This window comes from Aspergillus aculeatinus, assembly GCF_003184765.1.
Source record: "Aspergillus aculeatinus CBS 121060 unplaced genomic scaffold BO66scaffold_9, whole genome shotgun sequence".
NCBI lineage: Eukaryota > Fungi > Ascomycota > Eurotiomycetes > Eurotiales > Aspergillaceae > Aspergillus > Aspergillus aculeatinus.
In genome coordinates this window covers 139045-161226 of record NW_020291478.1, presented here as the reverse complement: position 1 = coordinate 161226, position 22182 = coordinate 139045, and the positions used below count along the sequence as shown (strand labels likewise).

General features: G+C 53.4%; 8 protein-coding genes across 8 annotated transcripts; 5 read left to right on the top strand and 3 right to left on the bottom strand.

Moving 5' to 3' along the window:
- Positions 1-2119: 2119 nt before the first annotated feature.
- BO66DRAFT_368179 (slipin family protein) lies at positions 2120-4080 on the top strand. The gene is made up of 4 exons (XM_025645324.1): positions 2120-2678; positions 2751-2868; positions 2943-3435; positions 3497-4080. The coding sequence occupies exons 1-4, from the start codon at positions 2498-2500 to the stop codon at positions 3728-3730; spliced, it is 1026 nt and encodes a 341-aa protein (XP_025506709.1). The 5' UTR covers positions 2120-2497; the 3' UTR covers positions 3731-4080.
- A 38-nt stretch (positions 4081-4118) lies between these two features.
- Positions 4119-5898, top strand: BO66DRAFT_249463 (uncharacterized protein). The gene is made up of 2 exons (XM_025642944.1): positions 4119-5578; positions 5646-5898. Exon 1 carries the CDS (start codon positions 4459-4461, stop codon positions 5572-5574), a length of 1116 nt encoding a protein of 371 aa, XP_025506708.1. The 5' UTR covers positions 4119-4458; the 3' UTR covers positions 5575-5578; positions 5646-5898.
- Positions 5899-6640: 742 nt separating this feature from the next.
- Positions 6641-9340, top strand: BO66DRAFT_368172 (glycosyltransferase domain-containing protein). Its single transcript, XM_025645323.1, has 2 exons — positions 6641-7264; positions 7325-9340. The coding sequence occupies exons 1-2, from the start codon at positions 7079-7081 to the stop codon at positions 8960-8962; spliced, it is 1824 nt and encodes a 607-aa protein (XP_025506707.1). The 5' UTR covers positions 6641-7078; the 3' UTR covers positions 8963-9340.
- A 167-nt stretch (positions 9341-9507) lies between these two features.
- On the bottom strand, positions 9508-10508 carry BO66DRAFT_469118 (uncharacterized protein; the record flags this gene model as incomplete). The annotated part of the gene is made up of 3 exons (XM_025652702.1): positions 10478-10508; positions 10256-10408; positions 9508-10161 (listed from the first exon to the last, which is right to left on the bottom strand). The coding sequence occupies exons 1-3, from the start codon at positions 10481-10483 to the stop codon at positions 9508-9510; spliced, it is 813 nt and encodes a 270-aa protein (XP_025506706.1). The 5' UTR covers positions 10484-10508.
- Positions 10509-12036: 1528 nt separating this feature from the next.
- Positions 12037-13742, top strand: BO66DRAFT_316200 (cellobiose dehydrogenase; the record flags this gene model as incomplete). Its single annotated transcript, XM_025643496.1, has 2 exons — positions 12037-13578; positions 13635-13742. The coding sequence occupies 2 exons, from the start codon at positions 12037-12039 to the stop codon at positions 13740-13742; spliced, it is 1650 nt and encodes a 549-aa protein (XP_025506705.1).
- Positions 13743-14731: 989 nt separating this feature from the next.
- On the bottom strand, positions 14732-17138 carry nop58 (RNA-processing protein NOP58). The gene is made up of 3 exons (XM_025645322.1): positions 16854-17138; positions 16576-16736; positions 14732-16505 (listed from the first exon to the last, which is right to left on the bottom strand). Exons 1-3 carry the CDS (start codon positions 16976-16978, stop codon positions 15025-15027), a joined length of 1767 nt encoding a protein of 588 aa, XP_025506704.1. The 5' UTR covers positions 16979-17138; the 3' UTR covers positions 14732-15024.
- A 207-nt stretch (positions 17139-17345) lies between these two features.
- Positions 17346-19046, top strand: BO66DRAFT_418384 (H(+)-transporting V0 sector ATPase subunit d). The gene is made up of 4 exons (XM_025649738.1): positions 17346-17472; positions 17541-17629; positions 17704-18590; positions 18650-19046. The coding sequence occupies exons 1-4, from the start codon at positions 17441-17443 to the stop codon at positions 18731-18733; spliced, it is 1092 nt and encodes a 363-aa protein (XP_025506703.1). The 5' UTR covers positions 17346-17440; the 3' UTR covers positions 18734-19046.
- A 710-nt stretch (positions 19047-19756) lies between these two features.
- On the bottom strand, positions 19757-21611 carry BO66DRAFT_249335 (ribose phosphate diphosphokinase subunit PRS5). The gene is made up of 4 exons (XM_025642943.1): positions 21604-21611; positions 20397-21423; positions 20022-20345; positions 19757-19968 (listed from the first exon to the last, which is right to left on the bottom strand). The coding sequence occupies exons 2-4, from the start codon at positions 21303-21305 to the stop codon at positions 19912-19914; spliced, it is 1290 nt and encodes a 429-aa protein (XP_025506702.1). The 5' UTR covers positions 21306-21423; positions 21604-21611; the 3' UTR covers positions 19757-19911.
- Between the last annotated feature and the right edge of the window lie 571 nt (positions 21612-22182).

Genomic DNA, 22182 nt, shown 5'->3' with positions numbered 1-22182 from the left:
GTAGCTTGGTGATAATAATTCCAGCTAACGTGCTGTTTGCTGCGTGTTGCCATGTTGAATCACACCACGGGTCCGACAATATAGCCTTGTAATTATCTTCGCCGCAATGGATGTTTGGCATACCTAGGCATTCATAACATTTCGGCTCAGCCATAAAGCAGGTTTTCCGACCCGCGGTCTGCATGCACATGAGGAATGCCATCCCGAGCCGGTAATGACATATTGTTTGGTCTAGGCTGGAAATCGCCTTCATGCCAGCTCGATCTCTGCATTCATGCTTTAAAGTCTAGAGCACAGCCCAGGGTCATATCTACCCCTTTCCAGGAGGAACATTCAATTGACAGGATGTAGAAGGTGTGCCGACCGTTCTGTTTGTCACGCAAACCATGAGCATGTCGATCGAGGATTGGAATAGACCCCGACCATCAATGAAGTAGGGACCAACTTCTGGTTCTAGTAATTGAGATTAGCAGCGGTCAAGTATGCGATCCAGCGGAAATATGCGTATGACCCACTACCAAAGCACCATTGCCTGAGGCCAACGGTTGTACTGAGTACCAACGATTGTGGGATTGCCGCATTGGCTTCTTCTCTGCCGATGCTACTATCCATTCCGGTCCCTGTACCGCCTTGAATGTCACACTATAGCATGACGATAATTCCATCATGTTGTTTATCATCACACGAAGCAATGTAGGACCTGCTTGAAGCACCCACTGTCGCATTTGAGCATACCCCCAGATCAGGAAATCGGCCTTGACTTGGTGGCACAGGGCAGCACTATTAGTTCAACCTTAGCCCGACGACACACGAAGGAAGGATGAAGGATCATGGCACAGCCCCGTCGCGCCCGATCCCTTGGCGGAGAAAAAAGTGGGGTCATGCACCGTGCCTTCCTTTCTACCAGTCAGTGACTCAGCATACTTAACAGAAGACAATAGGAAGTCGTATCGGGTGACACAACAAATCACAGGATAAGTTGTTGACCCAGGTTGTTTGCTGCGGTACATACTTTGTCCAACGGGCTCAGCCCGCCGGGCGTATATTTTACAATTTCCAATGCCGAACATCCGTCGCATTTCGCGCTAAATCCTTCGCTTTTCCTCGGGGGAAAGTAGACGTATGCCAAGGTTGGCAACACTAGTGTCCAAGGCGGGTCCACGGTCAAAAGACTCAATAGTTAATAGGGCTGTGCACCGCAGAGCCTCAGATGCGACGGGAAAAACGTACCCCATTGACCTGACCTAATGATGACCAGTCGAGGGACTAGAAAACGTCTGGAAGTATTGGTCCCTTCACGTGGGCAGGATGACAGTAGATCTGGGTGCCCCGCTCAATGAGGCACAGTATCCCAGGGTACCAGGGCAACGATGCAGAGGAATGTCGAACCAAACAACGTTGCAGTAGGGGCATTCCGATCGTCCCGTCCATGTGTCGAGTGTCCAGTTTTGATGTAGGGATTGGATCCGTATGGTTGGCCAGCTCTTTTTGCTTTTCGCAAGTGATGTAATAAGTGATCGACCGGGGGTGGTCGGTATTGGCTAGTGAATGGCTCCGAGATTTGAGACCGGATAAGACGGCCATTTTTTGAACCGGCACGCATTTGGTTCTCTTGCGGACTAGTTTCTAGGCTGAACGCTAGGCAATAAACCAAGAAGGTCTGCTGTGAAAGGAGAGCTTTGATCGACCTATGGTGAATATTGATGTGGGGAGCCGAGGAACTCAAAGAGTATCAAAGGTTCTTGAAGTCTGCCTCAAGGAGCTCTAAGCCTCCCTCCCGAGTTCCGAAGATAGGGGCGAGGGGCGAGGGGCGAGGGCGGTGAATCTCTGCTGCTGCTCTTATGATGAGTTGTGAGCTCAGCCTTGGACCCTGTCCCAATGAGAGCGACAGCAAGGTCGGATTTGAGTTGGCCAAGAGGCAGCCTGAGGAATCAAGGGCCTCAAGGCGGCGGCCCCGAATAGCCTACTCCGGAGTAGTTGGTAGGAATGGGCCAGACCCCACAGCTGGGCGAAGTACATGTGTACACAGTAGATCCACTTGATAGGTGATACCCCTTGGCTCATGCGGAGAAAGAATATCTGATCTCCGGGCAAGTGACATGGAAGGATCGATGAATGACGGTAGAGTACAGTACTAAGTACAGCAGTACTCCAGGCTAGTGAATGGACTAGTTGCATGCGGTAGGTGCCGTTGGCAGCTTTGAGCTTTGGGACCAAACGAAAAGTAAAATGTCCGACAGCTGCGAGCGCCCCTCCCCTCCCATGGTCGGACGACTCACACACCAGCTCGACTACTATTTAATCATCTCTTCCCCTCCTTCACGGCCCTGCTTTTTGACTTCATCCATCATTCCTCAATTTAACCTTGCATTTATCTTGAGGTATCTTACGTCCCCTTGCCTGGTTGATATCATACCACTTCATCTATCCGACTATTGTATACAAACGGTCGCGCATAAATCCTCGTCACTCATACAATCTGAAACACATACCAATCATGTCCGACATCAATGGAAAAGCGCCTGCTCAGCCGGTGGACCCCCGCCCCTCGGCTTCGGCGCGCAATAATTTGGTCAACGTGCAGCCGGCGCGCCTAGAGGACTTGCAGCCCAAGTACGCTCAGCAAATCCAGCACAGCGAGGACAACCCGGACGCGCATGGCTGGTACGCAGGATTCAGTGGGTTCACCTGATGCAATGAGATCCCTGTTCTTCCTAGATCCCGGTCTAACAAAGCACCTCCCTGGGTAGTTCACGGACTGGGAGAGTTTATCGGATGTCTGGGTGCCATACCATGCTGCTTTTGTTGCCCAAACCCCTTCAAGCCCGTTGCACAAGGTGAAGTCGGCTTGATCACAAGATTCGGGCGGTATGTGACTTTCGCTACCTCTTGTACTCCCATGCTTTCGTTGAACCGCATATACTGATGCTTCGCGCTCCTAGATTCGAGCGCGCTGTCGACCCGGGTCTCGTCAAGGTGAACCCTCTTAGTGAGCACCTCACGGCTGTGGACGTCAAGATTCAGATTGTTGAAGTGCCTCGCCAAAGCTGCATGACCAAGGATAACGTCAATTTGAACTTGAGCTCCGTTATCTACTACCAGATCGTCTCGCCCCACAAGGCTGCATTCGGTATTTCCAACATCCGACAAGCGCTCGTAGAGCGCACTCAAACCACCTTGCGCCATGTGATCGGAGCGCGGGTCCTGCAAGATGTGATTGAGCGCCGTGAAGAAATCGCCCAGTCGACATCGGAGATCATCGAGGACGTGGCCTCCGGATGGGGTGTCGCAGTCGAGTCGATGCTCATTAAAGATATCATTTTTAGTAATGACTTGCAAGACTCACTCTCTATGGCTGCGCAGTCCAAGCGTATTGGTGAGAGTAAGGTTATCGCTGCCCGGGCTGAAGTAGAGTCGGCCAAGCTTATGCGTCAGGTACGTTTCAAGCGCTGTTCCCGTTACATCCAAGTCGCAGTGACTAATTCAAACCTTTCAGGCCGCCGATATCCTGTCCTCGGCTCCTGCTATGCAAATCCGCTACCTTGAGGCGATGCAAGCCATGGCCAAGACGGCCAACAGCAAGGTCATCTTTCTCCCAGCAATGAACCAGACAGTGCAGCAGCAGCTTGCAGCAGCTGAAAATGCTGGGGAGGGGCCAAGCCGATATGGACAACAAGCCGAAGATGGATTTCAGCGTGCAATGAATGCACGTGTGGTCGAGAATATCTAAGCACCACGGCATTGTTTTCTGTGATATGGCGGAAATTGATGCTTACAATGATGAGTTTGATGGAAATGTCGCGTGGTTGGACATGTTTGGATCTTGCCCATGACGTTCTCTAAGACGGCGTTGCTGCTGCTACATTGTGCTTTTCACATGGTTGCTGCAGTTTGCATTCATCCGCGGATGATTATGACGATACCCACCCTCGTTTTTGCTTTTGCTTATGATACTCCCGAAATGCGTTTGACCTTCTTTGTTGATAGTTTCTGCTATCGCTTTGATAATATCCTTGACCTGATAATATTATTGTGCTCCAATCGAGACTAGCTCGATGTTGGTGTTATCATCGCAGCTAACACCGTACTTTACGTAAGTTGAAAGCTCAGTAAACTAGAAGCGGTATCATAGAGATCCATGTTTCTAGAACCTCAGAAAAGGTCATTCAAGATATATTTCCCAGACTGGTGTACAGTAGTACATACAGTGCATACTGCCGTAGGCGGTGTGCGGCCGAGTGCGGAGGTATTTGTATGGGGAACAGCGACAATCCCGCAACAACCCCCCCCCATGTCCTCAAGTTCGCATAGCCAATTATTCAGCTCCCTTACTTTTGGTATCTTGTCATCCCTGGGAGCCCGCCGATGAAAATAAGCGCACAATCAACCGATAGATTCGCCGCCCAGAGGATCCCAGACTGAAAAAAAGAGGAAACAACCAGTGAAGGTCAAGCCAACATGGCTCCCTCCAAGACCCCCAGTCCAGCGCCCCCCCAAGCCAGCGCGCGACCGTCCCTCGAGCAGAACCTCAACCCCGACTTCACCGACCCGTCCTTCGATCCCGCCGAATACCTCAACAATGCACTCCCTGCCCTGACGCTGGCGTCTTCGCAGTCGACCAACAGCAGCAGCAATCCCCGAGGGGCGACCGCCGGCTTGCCCGAGATGTCCACTCAAATCCAGTCCGTTCTCTCGCAGATCAGCGCGCACAATGTCCGGCATTCGAGCATGCTCACGCGATTGACCGATGAGATCCTACGGGGCGGCAGTCGGTTGGCCTACGAGGTGGAGGTGCTGCGCGGCGAGACGATCGCGTTGTCGGATACGCTTGCGGAGGCCCTACGTGGGGATATCGCTAAGTTTGTTCCGGAGGGCCACCCGGAGGGGGTGGATGGGGGTCAGAAGGGGCTGGATGATAAGGGGGAGGGCCACGATCGTGACTCCGAAGCTGTCAATGTCGGAGCGGGGGATGTGGATGGCAAGGCCGAGGAGACAGAAGCAGAGGCAGAAGCTGCTACGATACAGGACCCGGAGTTCATTACGAAGTTACGTATGCTGAATCAGGTGCGGGCTCGGTTGGAGGAGGTCGTGCAGACGTTCGGGGACGCGATGGAGTGGCCCATCCCGCCGTCGGAGACCTCCCTGGCTTCGTCGTTCATCTCAGTGTCGGCGCCAGAGGCCGGGCCGGAGAATCAAAGTCGGGAGGAAAAGGGGCAGGAGGCGGCCAGGCGACTGCGGGCGGAGGTGACGGGCCTTCTGGAGAGCAATGGTGGCGGTCTGGAGGGGGTGGAGGCTGCGTCGCGCCGGGTCGAGGCGCTGCGGACGTTGGCGTTGGTCTGGAAGGGGACGGCCGAGGAGAAGGCTCGGACTCGCGCGGTGGACAGCCTGGCGAAAATCGTTGAGGATCGTCGCAGAGCTCTGGAGAGCCAGAGCCGAGCGGACTCGTCGCAGCAAGCTTCTGGCGCCTCTACCAAAGCACAGTCGGCGGGCCACCGACGGCAGGAGAGCGAAGGCCCGGCCGGTGGCATCTTCCGCAACTTGCAGCGGTTACGAGAGGAGATCTATCTTGAATGAGATGATAGAGATTACAATTAATCATTAGCATATTTATGTCCCAGCAAGTAGAAGCAAAGCTTCTTACTAACCACTCGGTCTGTTGCATGTCACTGGTGCGGAGATTCTTGGAATGGATATCTATCTCAGCTGTCCATTGTCCCTCTTCCATGTTGGGAAAGGGAGGGGTAAGACTCGACTCGGGAATGCTGCTGCTTGCACGGGAGACTGTGTGATAGGGCGGCGGATGGTCCCTCTTCAGGCTTGCGCCATTTGAAGGCTTGGTAGCTCTTAGCGTCCCGTGCAGAGAAAGGCTTAAGTTCCCCAGCATTGCGCATTTGCTGCTCACCTGCTGCTGTGTCCGTGAACCATAGGTTGGATTCCCCAACTAGCTCGGTTGAGAGCTTCATCGTCTATTCCCAGAACAGACCATATCTGTGGAGTGGCGCATTGGGAAACGTCAGAGAGCGACGTACTTCAGAGAGGGACACCTAATGTGAAACGAGTATGCGACTGCTGCCAAGACTGCGGGAGGACCGAGAGAAGCAGCGAGAGCATGGATGCGCAGGGCTGATGACGCGGCACCGCCCAGAGAATGGTTGTTGGGATAGATATCCGGATGAGTAGACAGGATGTTGTACAGAGATGATTATTTATTAGGGATTGATCATTTCAGGGGAAAGACGATCTTAGAGAGTTCGTGATAACAGTAATCTGTCCAACTCTTGTACAAGCTCAAGCTTATGTTGTTGGAACAATAAGATGGTACTTGAATAAGATGGGTAGAAAAAGAAAGTTGGCAGTGGATTGAATGAATGAATGGACTTCCACCCCCCACCGGGCCAGAGAAGAAAAGCGACCGCCAATCAATACCCGAGCGACTTTATCCAGTGATTCCAGAGTCCCTGACGGCTCCCCCCCCAGCAGGCAACGTAAAAGTCACCACTTCCACTCCTCAATTGACTAACTAAACTTAAACATCGCTCGGACTAGACCTGTGTTCGACCGGTCTTCGACTAAAGAACTTCTTCTTCTTCTTCTTCTTCTTCTGCCTCTTCTTCACCTACTTCTTTTTCCTCCGCCGCCTCCGCCTCGGATTCCCCCTCCTTCTGACTCTTTGCGACTCCTCCTTTCATTTCCTATCGTATGGATCTTTTACCCGTTGTTGCGCTGGTCACCATCATCCTTTGAGTGCCGTGCTCACCATTGGCTTGCCGTCCCACATCTCCACCTTCTTCGCCGGCTCCATCATGGCTCTTTGCGACCTCTGTTGATTTGCCTCTTAAAATTGCTCCTCCCCGGTTGCCTTTCTACCCTGGCTCTGGCTCAGTGGTTGCACGTTCCGCCTGCAGGAATGTTCATCGCCCGGTATATACTTCTGAACACTGGCTGATCTCCCCTGCTCTGGCCCCAACCGATACGAACTGGCAACATAATCCAATTGCCCATCGCCATTAGTGAGCGGTGGTTCTTCACACCACCCCCTGGTGAAGCATTTCATATTTCGCGCTGAGCGACCGCAAGAATGTCAAGTCGAGGCATTCTTGACGGCCAATGGGCCGATCAATACAAGTATATGCGGTCGTCCGCATCCTCACTCTGGCTGCAACATCTTCACCCTCGTCGCTTAAGAGCTCGTCCCATCAGGACCTTCTTTCTATTCGCAGCATGTTTTTTCTTGCTCACCTTATGGTCGCGCTCATCCAGCGAGGTAGGTACATTGCCTCCTGCCCTAGAATGAACCCGATTGCTGATTAGGATTCCTTGCTAGCCATCGATTAACTTCTGGGTAAAGTACCCATCCTACCCTCCGACGCGACAGCGCCCTGAAGATACGCCAATGCTCCTTAGCGGGCGACATGCCATGAATAAGAACGAGACCGCCCCTCTGGGCCTAGGAAGGTCGGCGCCGTCCTTTCACCTCCTTATACCCGTGTCGCACAAATCAGCCTCGCTCTGTCGCACCGTGACGTCGTCGATGATCCTGAACTACCCACCGCCGACCCTGATCAGCTACGGAAAGTCCACTTCGGACGGGAGCACAGAATACTCCGCCATGGTAGACAGGATCGCGGGGATATACAATTACCTCGCATACAGCACACAGCTGAATGACGATGATCTGGTCCTCATTGTCGACTCACAGGATGTGTTTTTCCAGTTGCCTGCAGAGGTGTTGGTTCAGCGTTTCCAGGACCTGCTACGGGAGACCAACGAGAAATTGCTACGCAAATATGGCACCATAACCCTGGACCTGCCCTTTCGTAAAGAAGGCAAACAGACTCTGCAAAAATACTCTCAGAGAGTCTTGTTCGCCGCTAGCAAGACGTGTATATCGAGTCTTTCTCAGGATCCAGGTTGCGTGACGGTACCGCAATCGAGTTTGCCTCCTGATGCTTACGGTTGGAAGACCGACACGGAAGGACACTTGAATCGACCACGGTGGCTCAAGCCTGGCGCAGTCATGGGCCAGGTGGGTGACTTACGGCTCATATACGCCGAGATATTGCATTACGTTCATCAGCACCGCAACTCGCGGGGAGACTATCTGGCGATGACCCAGATGTTTGGGCGCCAGGAATATTTACGCGAGCTGGAACGAAGAAACAGCGCCAGCAGGCTGAAAGAATGGCTCTATCGCCAGATCGGCATCTCGGATGCGTCAAATCTCACTGGAGCCATCCCGCCACACTTGACAGCGGGCACTCGGTATGAGTATGGCATCGGGGTTGACTATGAATCCCGTTTGTTCTTCAACATGTTCAACGCCAAGATGGATGTCGAATGGCTCCACTATCACAACGTGAGCACGACTTCAGCGGTGCAGATGAAGCATGGCGTGCCCAGAGAGAGACGTCTCATGCTCCCCGAAGACCTTGATCCCGTGAAACTCGGCAACCCATTTGTTCAGCCCCGACTCACGAAGGATGACTGGCCAAATCCCCCTTGGAATGCTACACTGGACAAGCTGCCAAATTATCGCAACCACACGTGGCGTGATCTTCCATTGATGACAAACGTCCATTCGGCATCTGTCCCAGCTCTGCTACATCTCGACGGGGATAAATCTGTTCGTGACAAATGGTGGTCGGAGATGTGGTACCAGCCATGGGCCCGGGCACTTCTCCGCAAGTACATGCGCACCAGCTCTGGATTTGACGCCTCTCAGTCTGCCTTGATGGGCGGCCAAGAATGGTGGGACATGCGTGGCGGCAAGGGAGGCCTGTGGACGGACAAGGGTGAGTGGCTCAATTATGGTGAGGTTTGCGGTAGCTATACCAGGGATGTGTTCGACGATGATCTTGGGCCATTTGGCCAGGAGAATGGAGAGGATGCCGACGAGCCCGTCTACAACCAGTTCGGGAATGTTATCAAGGGTAAAGAGGATCTGGCCTCTACCCCGTGGTAGACCGCTCCTCTTGGATCTCAGAGACTGGTTTTCTGAGGTTCGAGCCCACAGAGAGGCGGATGAGATGTGTGCTGGCTGACGCTCTCATGTAGTCGCCAGGCGTGATCGATTCTCGTTGCACATATTACGCGATTGGCGCCACGGAGCGCAGCAATAGTCCGGTCATGAGTCATGGCTGTGCATATATTCCCACGGTGTTGGGCTTTCCTTATTTGAATTAGCGAATTATGTTGTCTGCTTCGCTGTGAAACGTGGCATGCCTTTAGAGCAGCCACTTTGAAATGGCTAGTGTCCTCACTTGGACTGCGCGGAAGCAGTAGCCACTGCATATAGTTCATCAGAGATACCAATCTTGTATAGATAGATAGAGCATGCCTTAATTTCATTCCCCCATTCAAGCTAATGCAAAAAAACATCAGTAAAGTCAGATTATATGAATCTGTTTCAAGAAAATGCCTATCATGTCAAGCATCACGGGTATATATGTAGAATCCACTACCAACACTTTTCCTCTCCAAGTCTGTACCTAAAAGCATCAATCAATCTCAACTCGCAGCCGCAGCCGCAGCACCTCCTCCCAACGTCTCCCGAATGATAGTCAAAATCCCCGCCACATCCGCCTCACTCAACCGTTCCTCCCGCTCCTCGATTACTGTATCCAACAGAGCCATAGCCCCGTAATCCTCCTCCGCCAACTCTCCACTGCCCGCTTCCCCATTCTCACCACCAGCACCAGCAGCAGCCTGCCCCCCATTGGTAGCCCCACCATCCACCTCCATCTCCTCCGGCTGCTCTCCCTCCTCTCCCGCACCACCCTCTTCTTCCACTACTTCTTCCTCATATTCCTCCGTCTCCCCCTCCTCCTCCTCCCCCTCCTCAGCCGCAGCAGCCGGCATCAACCCAATCCCCAGATTAACAATCATGAGCACCTCACCCTTCGTAAGCCCATAGGGTTTCAACCGGGTAACGAGGTCCCGGAGGGCACGGTCGACGGGGGTCGGCTTGGTGAGGAGCGTCGGGGGCAGGAGCGTCGGGGGCGCCGCCGAGCCGGTATCTTTGTTGCTGTTGCTGTTGCTGTTACTGGTGTTGTGGAGGTTGGCGTGCGCCTGCGCCTGCGCCTCGAGTTCCGCGAGCGGGATGTGCGTGTATTGCGGGTAGGATTGGAGGTGCGGGGAGAGGCGCGAGACGTAGTTGTGGATCTGGGTTCGAAGAGGGTTTAGTTATCTGTTTTGGGGATGGGGTCATGGGGTCATGGGGGGTCATGGGCTAGAGTGACGGAGTGTATAGGCCTACCTCCTTGACGACGGTATTGTGGTCGCGGAGATCCGGGCTGGGAACCCAGTGGCGGGAGTTGGGCGGCGGGTTGGGAGGTCGTCGCGGCGGGTTGGCTGTTAGGTAGGCTAGGACCTCGATGTTGGAGAGGACGGCGGATTGGGGGTCGATGATCTAGGTGGGTGTGTTAGTTTTGTGTTTTGATTGGGAGAGAGAGAGGGCGATGCAGGCGGCTGGGCTCACCCTCATGTTTTGTTGATTTGGGAATTGGCTGGTTTGGAATTGATTCTAGATTTGGTTTGAGGGGGTTCGAATGTTGCGGAAAAAAAGTGCTGGAGATGCGGGGCGGAGAGGAGGGATTCTGCCGGTTGATGAGGGCGGTGATGACTGTAGTTGCCTGAGGCTGAGAGCGGTCGGTGAGTCGGGTTGTCTGGACTGTTTCCGATGCGGTAAGAAGGCGATGCTCCAGGGTCAGGCACCTGACCTGCGGAGGAACTGATCTGGTGCTGCTACGACTTGCACTTCAGACAATCTCTTGAGCAGGATCTCATTCGCATCATTCTTCTTCTATTGTGTATCCACCTGTGATTCTAAGCTTATTCCGTCCTGCAGATATTGACCAGAAACCTGGCAACACGTGCGCAACATGCCTGTCTGCCCCCTTCGGCAGTTGATCTTATGCAGCTATGATGGAAGCTTAGCAATTTCTAGTGTGGCACTAACAGCCCAGCGTGATTCACCTTGATACATACTTCCCTACCTTACGGTTTGCTATGCAGTGATAGTCTTTGTTATGCTCCGTCCTGCAGCAGACCTTGCCTAAACCAAGCGAGCACCTCGCAAACACCCTGAGCTTCTGGTAAATGGGGCCGATGCGGGTCCATGATTCCGTTCCTGCAGACAGCCCTCGCAGACTGAGACCCGTGGCCGAAATTGGCCCGCATACCAATCGGTCCGATCATCTACTCACACGCCAGACCTGGCAAGATATCATACCTTAATTGAGATCGACTTGGATGTTGTCGTTTCAGGCTGCGTTCCCGAAAAATAGCCAGTAAAGCAGACTCCGTGTCTTCCGTTCCTGAACAGCACAAGGGTCTGAATATGCGGGATTCATTAGCAAGAATTCGCTTCTTCTCGGAATTTGCACTGCTTAGTGATAGAAGACGAGCCGTTGTGCAGCAGATGAGGATATTTGCGAGTCCACTCTTGTCCCCTGAACCTGAATTTGTCAGATCTTTGCATTCCAACCGGTGGTTTCTAGTCGACCGTCCATCTTCTAGGACCCGCTTTTAACCTTCAACGCCCATGATTAGATGGAACTCTAGATAATTTCCTGCACCCCACGGCAAATGCTCAAGCCCACTGCGCCCATTTCCTCGCGAGGGGCTCGTTCGACGAGGGACCTCGACTGATCTGCGACATAGCTTGCCTAATCCAGATAGAAAATTCCCTCGTGGATGAGGGTCTTTCCATGTATATTGCACAAGTGGACCTCCGGGCCGTGTTCAAACTGCCCGAACGTCGGAAATGGACGGGTTTCGACTCTTGAAGCTAGCTTGACTACGGAACCGGGATTCAACTTTTCCTTGAGATGAAGGTTCCCAGAACTGATTCAACGCAGTGATGCGGATCGAGATGACGGGCCACGCTCGGGTAATGATGGCGAGCCTCCCGGCAGTGTACACCTGAAAACCCATGCGACAATAGCCCGCCCTGGCGAACTATAAATTGATGTCTTATGCTGCCTGATCTCCCTCTGACTGGACTTCATCCTTGACAACGTCTTTGAGTTAGTCGATATGCGCTCTGCTATTGTTGGAGGACTGGTTGCCATCGGCTCCGCTCTTGGAGTCGCTGGCTCGCCGCATGCACACACTGTTGAAAAGGCCGATGCATATGACTACATCGTCGTCGGTGGAGGGCCTTCCGGCATCATTACCGCCGAGCGTCTGGCCGAGGCCAACAAGAAAGTCCTCCTGCTAGAGCGGGGGCGCGGTCCGACTGTGGCTACGGGTGCCAATGACACGCTTGTTTGGAACAAGAACTTGACCCCAGTCGATGTGCCAGGCTTGTCTGCCGACATTGGTGCTCTACCTGAGTGGGAGGAGTATGTCTGCACCGATACTGCTGGGACTGCAGCCTGTGTTCTCGGTGGCGGTGTCACTGTGAACTACATGGTCTTCGTGCACCCACCAGACCATGATTTCGACGATAAGTGGCCCCAGGGTTGGAAATGGAGCGATGTCAAGTCTGCTGCCGACAGGCTTTACGAGCGCAACCCAGGAACTATCCTGCCCTCTGCCGATGGCAAGCGCTACGATCAAGGGCTCTATACTGTGCTTTCCAACTTTTTCAGCAACATCGGTTGGAAAGCCGTCAACATGATCTCGCAGCCCAACCAGAAACACCAGGTCTACAGCTACCCTTCCTGGAACCTTAAGGACCAGAAGCGTGCGGGCCCGGTCCGCACCTACCTTCCCCTTGCTGAGAAGCATAACAACTTTGAGCTTCAGCTTGGCTCCAAGGTGACTCGTGTACTCCGTTCCGGTAGCAAGGCTACTGGAGTCGAGGTCGAGAACGCCTCCGGTCGTCTGGAAAACATCACACTGGCCGCCAACGGCAGAGTCGTCCTGTCTGCGGGCGCCCTTTCAACACCTCGCCTCTTGTTCAACTCGGGCATCGGACCTCAGTCTCAGATCGGGACCGCTCAAAAGAGCGGTGTCATCGTCCCACCCAAGAACGAATGGATCAACCTCCCCGTCGGTGTAGGTCTCAAGGACCATCCCATCTTCACCATCGTCGTCAAGACCAATGGCACGTACGGCCCGCTTGACTGGACCGGGATCTACAACGGCACTGATACCGCCGACATTAGTCTCTATGCCAAGGGCGACGGTGTGCTGACCCAAGGAAAGCACCGGCTGATCTTCTTCTCCTCCAATGTGGTCGACGGTCAGACCCGGTACTACCAAGGATCATGCGCGCCCACTGGCGAGAACGAAGTCACCCTGACGACCTACATGACCCACGGTCTCACTTCTTCCGGTGTCCTTGGACTGGATACTGACGGTAACACCGTCTATGAGCAGACCCCTTGGATGAACACCGCGGGCGATCGCGCTGCGGCCAAGCTGTTCATCGAGGGCCTGGTCGCCGACCTGACTGCCCCCTCCACCGGCTTCCAACTGGGGGCCAACACCAACGTCTCTTCCATCCTAGCCAACCCGACCACCGGTATGCACTACACGACCACCGCGAAGATGGGCACGGACGATGGCCGCCACGGGAACGGTACCTCCGTCGTCGATACCAACACGAAGGTCTATGGAATGGACAACTTGGTATGTGATTTCTCTCTGCAACATGAAGAACGTTTGCTGATCAATCTCCCGTGCAGTACATTGTCGATGGCAGTATTCACCCCGACCTTCCCACCGGTAACATCCAGGCCACCATTATGGTCGTGGCCGAGGCTGCTGTGGCCAAGATCCTGGCTCACCATTGAGTCTAGTGTTCAAGGGATATGGAGTCGAGAAAGACGCCTATTCTTGAGAGGCGATAGACACTCGAATGCTTATTGTATAGATTATCAACGGAGTCGATACGAGTAATGAGACACAAGCTTTGCTATATAGTTATGAATTTCTCCGACTCTCGAAGCATCGTAACTGTACTATACCTACAAGGGTCAGCACAGTCTCCTGAAACCCAATCGTCCAATGTGTATACCTAGTATGGTCCAGAGCAGCACCCGACCAAGTCCCCTTCCCGATTCCCGCTCGTGGTGGCTGCACAATCACTCCGCCCAAGCCTATAACTTACCGCTGATAACCCGTAGAATCAGCAGTCGGCGATGCTGGAAGTACCTGATCTAGACTTTTCTGCATGCTCATGCATCTCGATATAGTTAGATAAGTGCATCTATCTTGACGAGAGCCACTTCATCGCCACTCGCTCAGACCACACAGATTCTGATTTACCTCTTGTCTCATGTTACCTGGCAGTTCGCTACCGGGGAAACATATATCTTGCTCACAACACGACGCCTCATCCCTCTCCTGGGATACTTCAATCTCCATCCGGACAAGTATGTACTATGGTGGGTGTCGTGGTGGTCGGTGTGGGCTGAAACATCCGCGACCGACAACGGGTGGTATGTGAGCAAAATGACGATTGCCCTTTTTTTTTTTTTTTTTTTTTTTTTTTTTTTTTTCTTCCTCGCGCTGGGGATTCGTGTGTGGGATGCTGTGATGATTAGATGTAGGTCTTCTGGTTTGTTCTCCAAAGAGTCCTACGGTTTTGAAAGGAAAATGACTAGTGTGGTGCTGCACGCGATGCTGTGCCCATCGACTTCCAGCCTCCCTTTCTGTATCCTGCTCTCTCGCGACTTGAATACTCTCTATGTAAGGGACACTGCCTGCAGTCCCTCTGCAAGTGCCGACCAAGGCGATCTAAACTCATACATACTACGTTCATGCAGCACAAATCTTTTTTCTGAAGTTAACATTATTCCTGGAATTCGAACTGCCTTGACCAAAAAAAGCACCTCTGCGCCATGGGATAGGATGTGAAAAATGCTTCCATCCGTTCTTTGGAAATGCCACCCAAACACACAATATAACACTTCAACTCAAATAGCAAAAGGACAATAGGAAAAGAGACACAAAAGATGTGTGTGATATCATACAAGGAAACATCTCTCGAAGCGTAGCCATCCGTTAGAAGGTGGGGTGAGGAAAGAAGAACTTTTTTCTCTTTTATAAAAAAAAAAATTTGGGTCGTCCCCTTTACTCGTCGCTCTTGCTCTTGCTCTTCTTCTTCTTTTTCTTGTCGCTGGTGTCGACTTCCTCGCCGTCGTCGGAGCGCTTGCGCTTCTTCTCCTCGCCCTTGGCGGCCTTCTTGGCGTCCTTCTTGGCCTTCTTGATGTCCTTCTTGCTGACGGAGCTGGGCTTGCCCTCGGCGTCGAATTGGATCTCGCCCCGCTCGAGCTTGCGCTTGTACCGCTTGACGCTCAGGCCGGCCTGCTCGGCCAGCTTCTCGAGCTCGGAGTCCTTGCTCTTCTTCTTCTTCTTGGAGGACTCCTCGTCGGAGTCCTCGTCGGAGGAGTCTCCCTCGTCGTCGGAAGCGGCATCAACCATCTCCTCGTCCTCGACCTCCTCAACGAGCTTCTTGTCCTTCTTGCTCTTCTTGGCGGAAGCCGGGGGCTCGTCGCCGGTCAGAGCGTCAGCATCGGGGTTGTATCTCCGGGCCTCGTTGAGGTCAAACTTCTGGGGCTGAGCGGCGCCGTTGGGGGCGATAGCCACACCGCGGGGCTTGAGGGGCTTGCCCTCCATGGCGGCCAATTTGCGCTCGAGGTTGTAGCGGGCCTCGGTACCGAGGGCAGCCTTGTCCTCCTCGGTGGCATCGTCATCCCACTCGGCCAGGGCATCCACACGGAGACCCAGGGAGGCCTTGGCGGCCAAGACTCTGGCCATCTTACCCTTGTTCTTGCCAGTGGCCTGGCCGATCAAAGAGGCGTGGTAGATCAGACCGTATTTGGGAGTATCGTGCTTGGTCTTCAAGGCACGGAACAGGGCCTTCTCGGCACCCAGAATCTGGAGGGTAGAAGCAGGGCTCTTGGACAGGTTGGTCAAGCTACCGGCGTGGGCAATGAGACGAGCACCGACGAGGTCACCGACAAGGGCAGTCAAGTTGGGGGCAATGGCGTTCATACGGGCGGTGAGGTAGCCAGCCAGCTGCTGACGGTATTCGGCAAAGCCAACGACCTGCTCGGCCAGAGCTTGGATGTGCTCCAAGTCCTCCTGGCTGATCTCGGTACCCATGGACCGATCAGCGGCGGCCTTGACGGCACCCTCAATCTCCTCGGGGAGGATCTCGGCGAGATCGGCAGTCTCCCAATTAGTGCGCATGCCCATCTTCAGGACGAGTCTGGCGTAGGCGATGTTGTCGTTCAAGATCTTGGCCAGCTCGGGGAAGTGCCAGCCGTACCATTCCTTAACACGCATGGCGTAGTTGTTGAGTTCCTTGTCCAAATCATCCAACAGACCGATAGCCTGCACAATCATGGTGTCGATTTTGTCGGGGGAGAACTTGAGCTTGTGACGAGCAAGAGAGTGCGACAGACCCAGGGCCATAGTGGACATATCCTGGGGAAGAAGGCCGGGGATGAGAGTGGGCAGGTGTTCACGGATGGCACGGTAGATGTCGGTGGTGGAGGAGTCGGCAACCAACTCGATGGAAAGGCCAGGAAGCTTGCCAATGGCGTTTCCTGTGATACTCCGAGTCAGTAAAATTGACATTTCCCTAGTTCGCCATCAAAGGCAAGGAAGAGCACATACCGAGCTTGGGGTCGGAAACAGCCAGAGAGACCTTCTTCTCATCCTTGACTTCGTCCAAGAGGCTGGCCAGACGGGGGGTAACCTTTCCTTCCACGAGAGCAGCAACTTCCTCCAGGGCAGTCGCGGCGCTGTCGAACTTCTGGAAGCTCTTCAATTTCAAACTAGGTTGCGCAAGTTAGACGTACGGTGGGCGCACGGAGGGGAAAATTTTTTTGCATGAGATCACTCCAATTGTAATTGCAGCAGTTTCATCAAATCCCAAGACAAGGCCAACTTACAGGTTGGAAACACCCTCTGCGGTAGCAGCCTCAGTGGTGAGGTCGTCTCTCTTCAGGAGCTTCTTGTCCTTGGCCTTGAGCAGGGCATAGCCCGCACTGGTCTCCGTGAGGATGAAGAGCGTCATGATGTAGGCTCTCGACGTCTAGCTGTGATAACGAAACAAACAAAACGGGCAAAAAAAGCACCAGCTAGAAGTGCGAGGGGCGAGGGGCGAGGGGGGGTGTCGGAATTAAGAGGGAGGGGTTGGCGTAAGTTGGCGACGGGGGACGAAACCGCGTGCTGGACGAGGATTGCAATCGCTGGGAAATTTTTCGACACCAAAAAGTGAAAAAAGCGAAAACGCCGTGCGGACTGTGGCTGGTGCCCGCAGGTGGCGGTGCGAGGTGCGCCAGACACACTGTCTAGCCAGCTTATGTAACCTTAGGCGACACGGGAGACCCATCCGGGCGTGGTCACGGGATTGTGGTTTACGTCGACTGAGATAGCGACAACTGGAATCCATACCAGCAAGTGCTCCAATCTGCTTCGAATCTTCCCCATTTGACGATATAGAGGCAGCTTGAGGATTCGTGCGCTTCCGACCATAATGGAGGGTCTTTTCTTCAACGTCAAGAGCGGGTATGTCACTCGAAATGTTTCTCCAAAACCCCCCCCCCGGATCTCCCCTGGCTAACTGTCCTGATCAGCTACATTGAGGGCATTGCCCGAGGGTATCGGAACAGCCTTCTGACTAGCCAACACTACTCCAACTTGACTCAATGCGAATCGATCGATGGTCCGTTGCTCCCAGACTGAATCCCTCACGAGCGCAAACAAAAACTCACACAGCGTCTTCTTTCTTGCCCGCAGATGTCAAGCTCCAGCTCGCCCCCGCATATGGCGACTTCCTCGCCGCTCTCCCCCCGAACCCATCGACCTCCGCCCTGGCAGGCAAGATGACCGACAAGCTGGTTGCTGAATTCCGCTATCTCCTCGCGCAGGCCACGGGGTCGACGGAAAAGTTCCTGCGGTACCTGACCTACGGGTACATGATTGACAACATCGCCCTGCTCATTACCGGTACCCTGCACGAACGAGACACCCGCGAGCTCCTGGAACGGTGCCATCCGCTAGGCTGGTTCGAGACCCTGCCCGTCCTCTGTGTCGCCACCAACATCGAAGAGCTGTACAACTCCGTCTTGATCGAAACGCCCCTGGCCGGGTACTTCAAGGGGAGTCTGAGCCACCAGGATCTGGACGAGCTCAACATCGAGATCGTGCGCAACACCCTCTACAAGAACTACCTGGAGGACTTCCACCAGTTCGTCACCACACACCCGGACTTCAAGGGCACTCCGACCCAGGAGGTCATGTCGGAGATCCTGCAATTCGAGGCCGATCGGCGGGCGATCAATATCACACTCAACTCGTTCGGCACGGAGCTGTCGAAGCAGGAGCGGAGGAAGCTGTACCCGGAGTTCGGCAAGCTCTGGCCGGAGGGGTCGCTGATGCTCTCGCGGGCGGATGACATCGAGTCCGTCGCCCTCGCCGTGAGCATCTCCGCCGATTACAAGGCGTTCTTCGATACGGTCGGCCTGACGCAGGGCGGCGGCGGCCTGGGTGGCATGGGCGGCGCCTCGGACGGGAAGAGCTTGGAGGATCTGTTCTACCAGAAGGAGATGGAGATGTGCAAGGTGGTGTTCACGCGGCAGTTCTCGCCTGCGGTGGTATATGGGTGGATGAGATTGAAGGAGCAGGTAAGACACTGACCCCACCATTCTTGCGTGGACTTATTCAGCTAATCATCCCGAATCAGGAAATTCGAAACGTCACCTGGATCGCCGAGTGTATTGCGCAAAATCAGAAAGAGAGGATCGGGAACTTTATCTCTGTTTTCTAGATACCATGTTTCTTCCTTTTACTTTTTTTAGCCGTCTTGTTTAAAGCCTCCCTATATGATCTCTCCTCTGGGTCCCTATCCCTTTCATCTCTCTCTCCCTTTTGTCCATCTCTCCCGCGCCCAAAATATACTCCATGCTCCTTTCGCAATTGGTTCGTGTGTTAGTAACTTTTGATCCCTTGTATCTTATGCTCGAAGTGAGGCGTCGCCTCTTCTGTCTTTGCTTTCTCTCCGCTGCTAGCTCTAGTCAAACGGGCGGACTCGGTCCTATTGAGTATCTTCCAATCGTCGAATTCCTCTCGTCTCGTGGAGCTGCATCGCTGCGCATCTTGGCTTGGCTCTAAAGGGCGGCACGTACTTCTTTGTAGCACGATCAACACTTTCTGAGGATATTATGTAGCGTGTGGCATGTCTGCGCGGTAAGTATTTATACGCAAAAAGATATACACCGATACCATGCCAGTAATGTTTCCGAGACTCACTTTTTCAAGTCGTTGGAAACGGACCAACTACAAAGACCATGTAGATAAGGTCAATTATTTCCGAAAGAACAAACGTAATGATTCCCTGCTCTGGTGCAAGAGTGAAAAGAAATGGATTGATCTGATAGATTCTCGTTACTTCAGACACATGGCCGAAGTTCTCATGATGATTGTTGGATATATGTTCATGCATATGGACCCACCTGCTTCCTGAACATCATACCAGGGGCGGACATATGACGGTGTCAAAACGAACAAAAAAGCAAAGAAACTCCCCAGAGACACAGAAATAACCAGATAGGTCGACAAGAATGGGAAATATAGTGGGCATAGACGCAAGGCCATGTGGGAGGGTAACCAACACCTTATGCCAGGGACTAGACGCATGACATGATTTCTAGTCCGCTTTCTTTTGGCAATTGGAGTTTCGATATATTTTTGGTAAAGAAAAATGCACAGCCAGCGATGATATGCGATAGCAAGAAGTCCCCTAAGCGTTCAGAAACCAAGAAGGGCACTTCAGCCGATGTCAAAGAAAAATGATAAAAAAGCAATCCGTGGAAGATGACCCAAGATTTCGTCGCTCTTCATATTCTCCCAACAAGTTTATGATTTACTTTGTATGGACGTCACACACAAAAAAGAAAGAAAATGGAATAGATAAAACATAATAAGAAACCCGTGACGGCATGTCCGTTAGTCGTACTGGAAGAGAACGCTGATACTCTCGCCGTGGTGAACGCGACGGATGGCCTATACAACGAAATCAGTTCCTTGTACCTTGAACACCTCGAAAGGGATATTACCTCGGCAAAGACGTGGCCAACCTCCAAAACCTCCAGCTTGGGACATCTGCGCAGGTGGTCCGCCTGGTCCACACTGTTGGTGACAACAACCTTGTCCAAAGCGCTAGCATTGATGCGATCAATCGCATCGCCACTCAGAATACCGTGCGTCACCAACGCATAGACTCGGGCAGCTCCTTCCCTCTTCAGAAGCTTCGCCGCTCTGGTGATGGTGTTGGAGGTGTCCGCCAGGTCATCAATCAGAATAGCGGTCCGATCCTTGACGTCACCGACCAGCATCATGGTGGCATTCTGGCGATCCGTGATCCGTGTAGGGCGGCGCTCCTACAGGGAATCAGATAAAGTGCGACATCAGAAGACCGGAATTGAACGAACCTTGTGGATAAGGGCGAATTCAACGCCCATCGAATCGGCGATCGCGGTGGCCCGCTTAGCGCCACCGGCATCAGGACTGACAATGACAGCCTGTTTGTAGTTGGGGATATTGCGCTGAATATAGCTCTTCAGCAGGGGTCGGCCATAAAGGTTGTCGACAGGGATGTCGAAAAATCCCTGGTATTGAGGGTCATGAAGATCCATGGTGATGATGTGATCGGCACCAGCACAAGTGAGCAAATCCGCAACCAGGGTGCCTGCCTGAGCCACCCACTGCTTGTAGCCCGGACGGGGCTGGAAGTTGTTGATCTTGTTGGCCTCCTCTTCTGCGACGCTTCCACTGTGAAGAGAGGGCAGAGAGTCCATGGTGTCACTGCGGGGCAGACCATTGACTGGACGTTGTCTCTTCACCGGGCTACCGTTGCTGATATCTTCCAATTGAGCCTTGGCCAGGCTCTTCTGAAGGTTGTCCACACCGTTGAGCAGACTGCAGCTCTCGGGCTTCCCCGGGTGTGGGGTAGGCGGGGTACTTTCAAAAGTGTAGCCATTGCCGGATTTGCTCGCAAGGGAAGACTTGGTCAGCGGAGCGCCCGTCTTGTTGTACGGGATGTCACTCTGACGAGAGTATGGGAAGAGCGGTAGAACCGCAGTGACTCTCTTTGCCGAGGCGGTTTTGCAGGCCGAGATGGTGATGAGCAGTTCCATCAAGAGATCATTGACCTTTCCGCCACCGGATTGGATGATGTAGACATCCTTGCCACGGACGGATTCTTTAATTTCGACACGGGTCTCACCGACGGAGAATTTCGACAGCAGGACGTCTGCCGCAGGGATACCCAGAACGTTGCAAATGTTTTGGGTCAGCTGAGGGTGGGAGGTACCCCCAATGACGACAATGTTGCGCACCATATTGTTCTGAGGAGTCGACTGAGCAGCGTCAGGAAATCCGGTGGGTTGCAAGATCACAGGCGAGGAAGACCGAATCGTTTGCGGAGGGGGAGGGGAGATATCCGATGAGTCGGCGGGTCTGGAGGGGCGGGACGAAGGGTGAGATTAGCACGACCAAAGAGAGGAGAGCGCTGGCTTGGAGCAGCAGGGAGAAGAACAAAAGATCTCGACGATGGAAGTGGACAAGCAACTACCTCATGGCGGGGAATCAGGGACAGGGATGGGTTCCAAGCGAATGGATGGAGAAGGAAAAACAGACATCGAGATCAGAAGGAGGGAGGAGAGAATAGGAAGAGATTCGTGGAGAATCGGCCATAGAGACGAGGAAAAAAAAAATGCCTCTGCCGCGAGTGGAACCCGGCCGTCGGTTCAGGCTGCAGGCGGGGGGCAGCCTCAGGCTGCAGATTTCCTTCTTCCGGCTAGTCCCGCCCTGCCAGCACGGGCGAATCCAACGGCCCCGCAGTGATGACTCATCACACCCGGGCCTGTGACCCCGGAATCGGACTGGAGGCGGACCTCCGAGGTCGCTGATGCCTTAGTGCCTGAATGGCATAGGCCACTAGTTATTATCAAACACACGGGTATCATTGATATCAGTGATCGCAGCTGAAATCCTCACAGCACTGCTGCATAAAGAGTGCACAGCACAAGCACTCTCAATCTCCAGCAGCATTCCCCTAAACCTGAGTCTAGGTATCTGGAATTCAATCGGCCCACCCCATTTCGCTTGCAAGCTATCACGCTAGGCCCTCATCACAATCATTCATCCACATGGAAGGAATCGCAGCACATGGGAACGTCATATGACGGGACAACACATGTAATGCTTGGTTCTCCT

What these genes read in the sequence shown, in the direction of transcription:
- BO66DRAFT_368179 (XM_025645324.1), top strand. Translation starts at nt 2,498, where the DNA reads ATGTCCGACATCAATGGAAAAGCGCCTGCTCAGCCGGTGGACCCCCGC. An exon ending in TGGCTGGTACGCAGGATTCA is followed by an intron (nt 2,679 to 2,750) that starts GTGGGTTCACCT and finishes CTCCCTGGGTAG; the next exon opens with TTCACGGACTGGGAGAGTTT. An exon ending in CGGCCAAGCTTATGCGTCAG is followed by an intron (nt 3,436 to 3,496) that starts GTACGTTTCAAG and finishes CAAACCTTTCAG; the next exon opens with GCCGCCGATATCCTGTCCTC.
- BO66DRAFT_249463 (XM_025642944.1), top strand. Translation starts at nt 4,459, where the DNA reads ATGGCTCCCTCCAAGACCCCCAGTCCAGCGCCCCCCCAAGCCAGCGCG.
- BO66DRAFT_368172 (XM_025645323.1), top strand. Translation starts at nt 7,079, where the DNA reads ATGTCAAGTCGAGGCATTCTTGACGGCCAATGGGCCGATCAATACAAG. An exon ending in GGTCGCGCTCATCCAGCGAG is followed by an intron (nt 7,265 to 7,324) that starts GTAGGTACATTG and finishes ATTCCTTGCTAG; the next exon opens with CCATCGATTAACTTCTGGGT.
- nop58 (XM_025645322.1), bottom strand. Translation starts at nt 16,978, where the DNA reads ATGACGCTCTTCATCCTCACGGAGACCAGTGCGGGCTATGCCCTGCTC. An exon ending in GCAGAGGGTGTTTCCAACCT is followed by an intron (nt 16,737 to 16,853) that starts GTAAGTTGGCCT and finishes TGCGCAACCTAG; the next exon opens with TTTGAAATTGAAGAGCTTCC. An exon ending in TGTTTCCGACCCCAAGCTCG is followed by an intron (nt 16,506 to 16,575) that starts GTATGTGCTCTT and finishes GGAGTATCACAG; the next exon opens with GAAACGCCATTGGCAAGCTT.
- BO66DRAFT_418384 (XM_025649738.1), top strand. Translation starts at nt 17,441, where the DNA reads ATGGAGGGTCTTTTCTTCAACGTCAAGAGCGG. An exon ending in TTCTTCAACGTCAAGAGCGG is followed by an intron (nt 17,473 to 17,540) that starts GTATGTCACTCG and finishes TGTCCTGATCAG; the next exon opens with CTACATTGAGGGCATTGCCC. An exon ending in GGATGAGATTGAAGGAGCAG is followed by an intron (nt 18,591 to 18,649) that starts GTAAGACACTGA and finishes ATCCCGAATCAG; the next exon opens with GAAATTCGAAACGTCACCTG.
- BO66DRAFT_249335 (XM_025642943.1), bottom strand. Translation starts at nt 21,305, where the DNA reads ATGGTGCGCAACATTGTCGTCATTGGGGGTACCTCCCACCCTCAGCTG. An exon ending in AATTCGCCCTTATCCACAAG is followed by an intron (nt 20,346 to 20,396) that starts GTTCGTTCAATT and finishes GATTCCCTGTAG; the next exon opens with GAGCGCCGCCCTACACGGAT. An exon ending in TTGGCCACGTCTTTGCCGAG is followed by an intron (nt 19,969 to 20,021) that starts GTAATATCCCTT and finishes TTCGTTGTATAG; the next exon opens with GCCATCCGTCGCGTTCACCA.